Source organism: Lycium barbarum, chromosome 5 (assembly GCF_019175385.1).
Source record: "Lycium barbarum isolate Lr01 chromosome 5, ASM1917538v2, whole genome shotgun sequence".
NCBI classification, from domain to species: Eukaryota; Viridiplantae; Streptophyta; class Magnoliopsida; order Solanales; family Solanaceae; genus Lycium; species Lycium barbarum.
The window spans coordinates 17,957,212-17,968,409 of NC_083341.1; the positions used below are offsets into that span (position 1 = coordinate 17,957,212).

An 11,198-nucleotide genomic window follows, 5' to 3' on the forward strand; every position below is an offset into this window, starting at 1 on the left:
ATTTGAAAATACAATAAGAAAATGGAGAAAATCGAAAAAATCGAAAAAATGATATCATTAAAGCTATAGAAGTGATAGATCCAATTTGAAAGTCAACCAAGTTGAATGAAATTTGAAGAAATCCCAAAACCCAAAAACAAGCAACAAAGCAAATCCCCAAGAAATTCATACTATAAAGGATAAAAACGCCAAGAGAAGAGATGTAGAAATTATGCCAAAAAAAGACTCTCAGCAAGTGCTCAATCAAAGACACCTAAAAGTAGAGTTGAGAAAGAACAAAAAAAACACTCCCATATTATTATTATTATCTCCCGTCACTAGGCATGAAGGCCTAACTTGATTAATTTTAAAATATAAAGGTTACTTGACTAATTTTGAAATATAAAATTATGCCTTAAGGTCTAATTTGACTAATTTTAAAATCTAAAATTATGTCTTAAGAGCTAACTTGATTAATTTAGAATCTCTTAAGGCCTAACTTTGAAATATATATATATTAAAAGAGAGAAATAAAAGAGGAAGTTTTTGTCTAAATGTTTAAGAGTGAAGCCATCATTTCTTTTACTCCTTACTTAAAAACCAAAATTACAGGTTTCTACAATTATTGCAAGTAAATGACAAAAAAAAAAAAAAAAAAAAAAAGGAAACAGTCACCAAAAGGTTTGATTTTCTAGAGCCTGTTTGGATGGACTTATGCCTATAGGTTGTTTGCAGCTTATAAGCTAAAAAAAATAAGTTGGGGTAGTCTAACTTATTTTTTTTTTACTTATAAGCTGTTTTTAGTTTATAAGCTGCTCTAGATAAGCTAAGTCAAATGAGCCCAATTATTTTTTTGAGTTTATTTTAAGCACAAAATGACTTTAAGCTGGCCAGCCAAACCCTCAAAAAAGCTGAAAACAGCTTATAAGCAACTTATAAACAATAAGCCAATCCAAACGGGCTCCTAGACATCATTGCAAAACTTCGCCTCTTTGAAGTTGCCACTCTCCATAACTTTCCAAAAAGAATTTGTTGGTTTCCTTGTTCTGGACCATCCAAACAACTCAGAGAAGAAAAATTCAGTAGATTCAGTCCAACACTCTTCTGGTATATTTATCAATCTGTAAAGTTATGATTTTTGTGAATATAATTAAGAGCCTGTTTGGATGGGCTTAAAAAATGCAGCTTATAAGCTGGAAACAGCTTATAAGCCAAAAATAATAATTTGGGTAGCCTAACTTATTTTGTTTTGGCTTATAAACTGTTTTCAGCTTATAAGCTGCTTTAGATAAGCTAAGCCAAATGGGTCTAATTAATTTTTTGAGCTTATTTTAAGCACAAAATGACTTTAAGCTAGCCGGACAAATATTCAAAAAAGCTGAAAACAGCTTATAAGCAATTTATAAGCCAATCCAAACGGGCTGTAAATGACGTTGCTTTATATTTGTTTATTTTTTGTGGGGTTTGGTTGTTTAAGACAAACACGGTAGAGTCATTTCATTGTTTTGGAGTTTGTTCTTAGAGGCTATTAAGAGAAGAGGACTCTTCCATCATTGATATACTCTCTCCGTTTCAATTTATGTGAACCCATTTAACTGAGCATGACATTAAGAAATAGTGAAGACTTTTGAAACTTGTGGTTCAAAATAAATCTTAAATATTTGTATGACTGTAAATTATTTCATAAAGTGAATTTATTTCCAAATTAGGAAAGAAATTATTCATTTTGGTACGAACTAAAAAGGAAATAAATTCACATAAATTGAAACATAGAGAGTAATAAAAATGAGGGTGAAGTTGGAAAGCTACGCTATTTGGAATGGAAGGGTATTTGTGTCATAAAAATTTCACTAAATGAAGACAAGAGCGGAAGCTAAATATTTAAATAACGAATGGTTAAAAATCAAAGACCACTCGTTTTGAAGTACACTCGGCGCGAAAACATGAACAAATGGACCGTGAAAGGAGTGGGCTTTTATTTCGAGAAACATACAAAACAACATGGATTATCTCAAAGATTTTCGAGAAAAGACATGTTTTAACCCTTGAATTTGATACGAAAACTCACTTTAGCAACTAAACTTAACTTTTATTTATTTACTCCCCTTAACAACTTACGTTTCAATTATTTTCCACCCTAAAAAAATAATACCACTCTCACAATGGGAGGTGTATTACACTCGCGCCACGTCATTGCCACGTCAATGCCACATCATTGCCACGTCGTTGCCACATCATTGTCATGTCAAAATTACCAACACATCATTTTTTGTTTTTCTTTTATTTTTATTTTCTTTCTCTTTCTTCTTCTTTCTCCTCATCCTCACCCTACTTTTATCAACCACCATGCCGTTGCTACCGCCACCGCCGCTGCCGCCGCAAAAAATTGGACGAACTGCCCTTAAAAAAAAAATCATCACCATCATCTTTAACCCACACCCACCACCATCACCATCATCTCCCCACCAAATTTCATCAAATTCCTTAAAAGAAAAAAAAAATAACACCACCATCTTTAACCCACATCCACAACCACCACCATTTCTAGCAAACCTATTTCTTCCACCACTATTATTAGCAAACCCATTTCTTCCATAACTTTATTTTTAAAAGAAAATCAAAATACCCACATCCACAACCACCACTTCTAGCAAACCCATTTCTTCCATCACCATTATTAGCAAACTCATTTCTTCCATAACTTTATTTTTGAAGAAAATCAAAATCAAAATCAAAATCAAAATCAAGAAATCAAAAAATGGTGAAAATGAAAAGAAGAAGAAGCAGCTGGGGGGGCTGTGGCGGGGGGCGGGGGGGGGCTGTGGAGTGAAGTAAAAGAAGAAGAAGCAGCTGGGGGGGGGGGGGGGCTATTGAGTTCTAATTTTGAACTCCACCATTGATGAAATCTTTGAAGCAAATGAATTTGTTTCACATCTGAAAATGATTAAATCATATTTAGTGAATATTATTAAATCTTGTTAAAATTAGATAACTGATGCTAAATCCAGAGCTTGAAAATGATGGAACAGATTTGGTAAGCTTTGATTAAAGATTTACAGTTGTAAGCAATGACGGGAGGAATTGGGTGTAGCAACATATTTCTTGTGTATATTATGTATTTCCGTTATATATATGTGTATGTATGCCATGCATATATCCTAATACAATTAAAAAATAAAATAATATGAGCGGGTTCACTTTTTTTATTTTTCACTCTCTTAATTTTTTTTTTTTGCCACGTCAGCATTTGGGGTGGAAAATAATTAAAACATAAGTTGTTAAGGGGGGTAAATAAATAGAAGTTAAGTTTGGTTGCTAAAGTGAGTTTTCGTGCCAAGTCCAGGAGTTAAAACATGTCTTTTCTCAAGATTTTTACTGTTTTCTTATAACTCTGCACACATACAAAAAACAAAAAAGCAAAATATTGAGGCAAAATCAGAAAGAAAAAAAAAGGGCAAAATGGAGAGGGTCTTAAAATGATTTCATTTTTGCATGGTTGCTTTTATCTCCAAACTAAGATAAAATGAAATCTTTGGTTTTCTTCTTCCCCCCTTCCTTGGTCCTTCCTCAATTCACTTGTCTATTTTTCAGGTGGCACTTAATAAAGTTTTTGAGGCACCCATTGGACCCCATACTTCCAAAATCAATTATACGCACATGGGTGTCCCTCATAATTTGTTTTATCTTCTTTCTCATCCTCATTAAATTACTTCTCTGTATACTAATAAAAATCTAAATATTTTTTGTTTTTGATCTTTCTTGTTATCTAAGATTTCATGAACTCAATAATTGTTTAAGGCCACTTTGTAACTGCGAAATAATCACAAGCCTGCCCTGCAGTAACGAGATTGTCTAAGAGGGTGTTTGGATTGGTTTATTTTAAATGTTTATTGGCTTTTAAGCACTTTTTTAGTTTTTGTGGTATTTGACAATGATAAAAAGTGCTTAAAAGCACTTACTTTTACTTTTAGGAGGCATGAAAAGTACAAAAATAAGCAAAAAGTTAAAATTTGGGTATTAATAACTTATAGCTTTTAGCTTATAAGCTACTCTCTCCGGATAAAACAAAGAGTCCACTTAGTTTTTTTTTTTTGATAAAAAAAGAGTCCACTTAGCAAATCAAGAAAGAATTAATCTTGTTTTTTCATATTTACCTCTATTAAGTATTATATGATCAAATCTCAATACCTATTTAATTACGAGTAGTTTAGTCAAATTACCTATTTTTATTTAGGAATTAGTATCTTTTCAAGGGATATTCAAATGACTAAGTGAACTCTTTTTTTTATCCGGAGGGAGTACTACTTTTTAAAAGTCAATCCAAACAACCTCTAAATCATTGTTAGAAAAAAATATTGGCTATAATGATATTTGCAGAAAATAACAAAAAAATGGTCCTTTATATTTGAATTAAGTTCAAAGTAATCCCTTAAATATATTCATGGGCTGGGCCTTTACATTCCGATAGGCTCAAGTGCATAATTAATTTTTTTTGGCCGCTTTAATCCTTTAAAGTTGTCAAAAGTGAACTTTTGGTTTTTGTCAAAAGTTCTACAAACTCTACGGTTAGATTTAATAAAATTGTGTAATTTTTTTTTTAACATGAACTCGCATTAGGAAGTATAATTTGTACAATTTTGCTATTTATGATCTATTTCTAGTGTTAAGTACAGTTTTTTGAGATGCAATTTCTGCTCGATTTAGGGCATTTCTAGTATATGGTGCAATTTTTGAGGAACCAAAACTATTCGTAAGTATATTTAAGGTTAAACTTGCCAAAACATAGGGAATCATATTTGTCGTTTTCTCTAATATTTGCTGGCTGCAACTTTAATCCTTATGTACTAGCCAATCATTTCTAAACTTCTATATCCATTCTTCTGTATCCTCTCTCTTTACACCTGGAAAATGAATAGTAGCAAACTATAAGAAATGACAGAGAGAGAGAGAGAGAAGGGAATCAATCTAAATATAGAAAATATGGGTAATGTCCCATAAATATGTGAAAACGCGTGAATGCACCTAATATGAGAGTCGGCATTAAGATAGCTAGGACCCATCCAAATGAACCATGCTTTACCTACCAATTCATTATTTATGTGTTGCTTCATATTCAAACTGCTTCACAACCTCTCAAGAACCAAGAAAAAAAAATAGATTCATATATACATTCTTTAATTCTTTCCATTTTTATAGAAACACTCAGCTAGCTACTTAAAGTACTTGGTATGTTCCTTTCTTGTTCTGTTTAGAGCTGCTACTTTTTTTGTTCTTACATTGAGCATGTTCAAGAGTTGCTTAATGGTGTTTTTTACTTGAAGATCTGTTACATATTATGTGAACTGGGACTTTGCAGGTATATTGTGAAGGGGTTTTGGTGTTTATTCTTTTATCACTGCTCCAATGGGGAAACTAGCTTTGCTTCATCTGCTTTGTGGAATCTTGACTTTTTTGGTTGTGGTAAAAGCAGAGGATGCTTATAGATACTTCACATGGACTGCCACTTATGGAATGGCTTCTCCATTAGGTGCTTCTCAGCAGGTTGGCACTATCTTTGCTTTTAGTTGTCTAGCTGGATGCTGTTTACATTATTCTGTTTGTCTTGATATGAGTTAATCAGGAACTTCTTTTTGTTTCTGATCTTTGAACCTGTAGGTGATACTTATCAATGGTCAATTCCCTGGTCCTAAGCTTGATCTTGTCACTAATGAAAATGTCATCCTCAACTTGATTAATAAGTTGGACGAGCCATTTCTCTTGACATGGTGAGTTTCCTTTCCAATCTACCCATTTTTGTACTCACATTTGCTTGAATATGGCCATAACTTCTTAATACCTAATTAGGGTGTGTTTGGTATGAAGGAAAATGTTTTCTTATAAGAAAATTTCATGGAAAACAAGTCGGTTTCTTACTTATTTCTAGTGTATGAAAAGTAAGCAGAATATTATCCTAAGAGCATTTATATATAATCTAGCAAAACACTATGGGGGTGGGGGTGAGGAGTGGGGGTTCGGGGGTGGCGGGGGGTGGGATGTTCAAGGGGTAGGGGTTCGGGAAGTTGGGTGGGTGGAGAGGGATAATGAACTTGGAATGTCTCTTATGAAACTTGTTGTCCCTACTTCAATTAGGGGACTTTCATTACGAGAGTGCTTTTACTCATTTTTAAGGAACTTATTTTTCTAAAGGAAATGTTTCCCAGAACAATTTGTCCAACTAAACATGCTTGGAAAACATTTCATTAGGAAATGTTTTCCTCCATACCAATCACACCCTTATTGACGGTTAATTTTGTTTAGTACATTTATTTCTTTTAAGATGTATTCGCCTTTTGGATTGTGGCAACTGACTTGGATGCTGCATTCTCTTGATACTTCTGTTGCTTGAGTGTTCATGGATAGAAGAGCTAGAAAGTGTAGAGTTAAATTTAAAATTGCTTGTCATGTTTAGGAACGGAATCAAACAGAGAAAGAACTCTTGGCAAGACGGAGTTTTGGGGACTAATTGTCCTATTCCTCCAAACGCAAATTACACTTACAAGTTCCAAGCTAAAGACCAGATTGGAAGCTATTCATACTTCCCTTCAACCCAACTGCACAGGGCTGCTGGAGGTTTTGGAGTACTTAATGTTTATGCAAGATCTGTAATCCCTGTTCCATATGCAAAACCTGATGGAGATTTCAGTTTACTTATTGGTGATTGGTACAAGACTAGTCATAAGGTGAGTCTACTGCCTATTTCTTGCAGTCTTTTCTATAAATTTAGCTACCATCAGTTACATAGGCGGAGCCAAAAGATTTGAGTTTATGAGTTCTGAATGCTAAAAAGACAGCTTACTTAGTTATGCATAAGTTATACTACATATTAATCGAATTTCTTAACAGCAAATACAGAGTTTTAACCAAAGATACTGGGTTCAGCTGAACCCATAGCTGTCTCTCTAGTTCTGCCTGTGATATATGCTAGGAGTAACTTATTGAGGACCCTAATTCTTGGATCATCTAATGATATATATATATATATATATATATATTAATGTCTTCTTTCTTGATATATTTGAAACATCTAATGAAATGTAATTTTCATTCCTTTCGACTATAATCTAAAGATTTTGATGCATATGTGATGTTATCATTTTTAAGAATTTTGAGAAAATGTCAACCCAATTAACAAAATGCTTGTTGGAATTATTTGAAGTTTTCCATTGCTCTCATGTTGGAAGAATTCTAAATTATGTAAATATTCTCAATTTCTTCATATCCTGGGTACTTGCAGGCATTGCGACAAATTTTGGATTCGGGGAAGTCTCTTCCCTTCCCAGATGGTCTCCTTATAAATGGTCAAAAGCAGTCAACTTTCGCTGGTGATCAAGGTTATTCTCAGCATTTCAAAGCTATCTTCTCTAGTGTCTTTGTTTGTTACTGAAATTTTATTCACCATCAAAATGTACTGCTCTTTTATCCTCTAGAAGTAACAACTCATTAATAACGGTGATCTTGCTGTTGCTCTTCAGGAAAAACATACATGTTCAGGATTTCAAATGTGGGTTTCAAGACTACCATCAATTTCAGAATTCAGGGCCACAAGATGAAGCTGGTCGAGGTTGAAGGATCCCATGTCATTCAAAACTTATACGATTCTTTTGATGTCCATGTTGGTCAATCTTTATCTATCCTTGTCACATTGGATCAATCTCCAAAGGACTACTACATTGTTGCATCTACAAGGTTCACAACGACTGTTCTTACTACCACTTCAGTGCTCCACTACACAAATTCTCAAACACCCGTATCTGGACCTGTGCCAGCTGGTCCAGCTGATCAATTTCAGTGGTCTTTGGTGCAAGCCAGATCAATCAGGTAGACATTATCCAGTGTACACTATTAGACTGCCTCTCACACCAATGCATTACGGCCTCTCAAGGTTTAGAAAAATCCTGATTTCTTTTGTTGCATTTAGTCATGTAACTTTTTCATTTGATTCACCTAGACGTTCATAGATCTCTAGGTGAAGGGCAACCTTGAAAATTTTACCAATAACACTGGTCGCACTAAGAACACTCCAGACAGTAAACTATTTGTTATGCAAGGGAAATGACATAGTCTCCTACTCCAGTGTACTTAATGGGGGTCATTATTATGTTGCACCAGCTTAGCATTATAGAGTCAAGCATATAATTTGGAATGTGGGAAGGAAAAGTTCACTACTATGATGGTTATAACTCTTCAATAACCTAACTAGTTGTTTTCCTTTTGAAGGTGGAATCTGACATCAAATGCAGCTAGACCAAATCCTCAGGGTTCATTCCATTATGGAAAAATTACACCTTCAAGGACAATTTTACTTGCCAACTCTGCACCACTTATCAGAGGGAAGCAGAGATACGCTGTCAATGGCATTTCTTACATCAATCCTGACACCCCTCTGAAGCTTGCTGATCACTTTAATATCCCGGGGGTTTTCACTTTGGATTCCATTCCAACTGCTCCAACAGCGGGTTCTCCAAACCTAGCTACAGCTGTGCTGCCATCTTCTCTCCATGAGTTCCTCGAAATCGTTTTCCAAAACAATGAAGACACAATGCAATCTTGGCATCTTGACGGTTATGATTTCTGGGTCGTAGGGTATGTTGTAACCACTAAAAAGCTTTCATTACACCTAGTGTGAGGTAGTCTTTGTCTTCTAACTCTTCCTACTGTTAATATTTGCAGTTTCGGAGCAGGTACTTGGACACAAGGTAGTAGAAAAGGGTATAATCTTGTTGATACTCTTACTAGACATACTACACAGGTAACTCCAATTTACCCCATGGCAATTCAACTGTTTAAGGACATTAAGTAAACAGTCCAACTAATATACACCAACAGTATAAAAAATGTTACACTATCAGGCTGCTTAAAATTCAACTACAAGTAACTTTTATAGCAAAGTTTGGAATGGTAACCTGCAAAGCATGCTTGTTACAACAAGTAAAGCTGTACTGATATTTTAAAAATCTTTTACATTGTCAGTATATGTAAATTTAAATCGTTTAAGTGAAGTACGATCGGTTCATGAAAAGCTGAATAGCAGTTTTAAGCTTCAACATGAAATGTTTCTTGCAGGTTTATCCTAAATCTTGGACTGCTATATATGTCTCCTTGGACAACCAAGGAATGTGGAATTTAAGGTCTGCAATGTGGGATAGGCAATATCTTGGACAGCAAGTTTACCTCAGAGTCTACAATCCAACAGCCAGTTTAGCTAACGAATATGGCATACCTACCAATGCTCTCCTCTGTGGCAAAGCTGCTGGGCGACATCTTTAATTGGATGAAGATTATTAAGTCAAAATTTTCTTGGTCATAAGAGGTTGGCTACAAGAGATGCGGCAAAGAAACTACTTGCTTCTTATGTTGTACTACATAACAAGCAAATCAAATTAACTTACGAGTATTTTGTGATTGGTGGCCAAGTTTTTGTTGAACTAGTTCTGAGTTCCTGCCAGATAGATTCATCAAAGGCAGCTGGGAGTCGGTTCAATTGAACCTAACATTTTTAAAGTAATATATAAATACTAAGTATCGTGCCATATTCTCAAAGAACGGATCTTAAACCCATTGAGTTTGAATTCTGAATCCAATCTTTATACGATGATCCTGCAATTGCATGAGGCAAATAACCATAATAGAATATAATTAATGAAAGGAAAGAATTTTCAAATTCTAAGAATTACCAAAAGTGATTTGATAACCTCTATTAAAATGAGCATAACAGTTTCTCATAGACTTGTAAAGCCCAATATTTATGAAATCTTGGCTGAACATGCAATTGCTGTATTGAAGGAAGCTAAAAGAGTATAACCTAAATGGACATTCCATGATAAATGATCTCTATGGCATGATATAGAGTAAAAGATGAGTTTTTTCTACGACCAGTGTGTCAGAATCATTCGGTGGTTATCTGAAAGAAAGATTTTGTAGTAACTTAGCATGTCATTCTTTAAGTATATCTGTAATAAAAAAAGTGAAATATGTGTTAATTAGTTCTATCTTTTTTTGGATAAAAATATAAGATGTATTTTTCATCTAAATTTATCATTGTTAAGTTATATGTGTTCATACTTCAATTTTTTGTTTTTAAAGATGCACTATTGGTTGCCGGGTTATTAATTAAACATATGAACACAATTTGATTGCCAGTATCCAGAAAATTTATCCAAGAGTATGGCCTGTTAAAAAAATCAAATCACGACATCTCTTTAATCTATTTTCATTATGGTTATACTTTATTTGTGTTCTTTTGCACAAACAAAAATCTTCTTTCTACATTATATAAAAAAACATTTGTTTATCTATTACAAAAACATAGTTTGCTCGATAAAGCACCATAGAACTGTATGTAGCTCGATACAACTTATGTATATTGTTTTACACAAAATCTTGAAATTGGTCTCTTGCTATTGAATACGAAAGTAATCAATCTCCTCGACAAATAATTATCCTCAATTAATTAACTATCTCTAAAACAAAGAATTAAGTTTGAACATAGTTATACTTAAATGATGTATATAAAGTATATTTTCTTCACAAAATATAGAAATTGGTCTCTTGCTACTGAATAAAAAAGTAATCGATATTTTTGATTATTGATCAACCTTAATTAACTATATCAAGTTATTTTTAAAAAAAAAAGTGTTTGAACATAGTCGTACTTAAAAATTGCGAAATTGGTCAATTATAAAACTCTACTACTACTCTCTCTTGTTCAAAAATAAATGTTCACTTTAACCTTTAGCACACCATTTAAAAAAAAACTAATTTTTAGGAAAAAATAGATATTTTGACTTAACTATCGTTAATTAAAATTTGCATATTAATTTTTTTTTCAGTTTCAAATTTTTTTTGCATATTACTATTCACTCGACACATTGTAATTTAATCACTTAGCACTTAATAAAGGCATATCAGAAAAAATAAAATCAATTCATTCTTAACTACGTAAGTAGGCACTTATTTTGAACAGGAGGGAGTAGTATGTATTCCCGTTTTGCTTAGAAAATGAAAATTATTTCTGACGTCCCGATTACTGGACATTACATACAAATTATTTAATTTTCAGAAATACATTTATCTGCAAAAAAAAATATTTAAAATTGATTTAACTAAATCTAAAAGTAATCCAATATCAAACAGAAATTTACTCAATAATGAAATTCCATTAATTCTCATCAAAGAAAGAT

General features: G+C 33.3%; 1 protein-coding gene across 1 annotated transcript; it reads left to right on the forward strand.

Moving 5' to 3' along the window:
- Window positions 1-4,984: 4,984 nt before the first annotated feature.
- On the forward strand, window positions 4,985-9,561 carry LOC132640609 (L-ascorbate oxidase homolog). Its single transcript, XM_060357273.1, has 9 exons — window positions 4,985-5,205; window positions 5,336-5,520; window positions 5,635-5,744; window positions 6,428-6,698; window positions 7,253-7,349; window positions 7,491-7,836; window positions 8,236-8,601; window positions 8,689-8,767; window positions 9,082-9,561. The coding sequence occupies exons 2-9, from the start codon at window positions 5,383-5,385 to the stop codon at window positions 9,283-9,285; spliced, it is 1,611 nt and encodes a 536-aa protein (XP_060213256.1). The 5' UTR covers window positions 4,985-5,205; window positions 5,336-5,382; the 3' UTR covers window positions 9,286-9,561.
- Window positions 9,562-11,198: the final 1,637 nt, after the last annotated feature.

What these genes read in the sequence shown, in the direction of transcription:
- LOC132640609 (XM_060357273.1), top strand. Translation starts at nt 5,383, where the DNA reads ATGGGGAAACTAGCTTTGCTTCATCTGCTTTGTGGAATCTTGACTTTT. An exon ending in GAGCCATTTCTCTTGACATG is followed by an intron (nt 5,745 to 6,427) that starts GTGAGTTTCCTT and finishes TGTCATGTTTAG; the next exon opens with GAACGGAATCAAACAGAGAA. An exon ending in TTACTAGACATACTACACAG is followed by an intron (nt 8,768 to 9,081) that starts GTAACTCCAATT and finishes TGTTTCTTGCAG; the next exon opens with GTTTATCCTAAATCTTGGAC.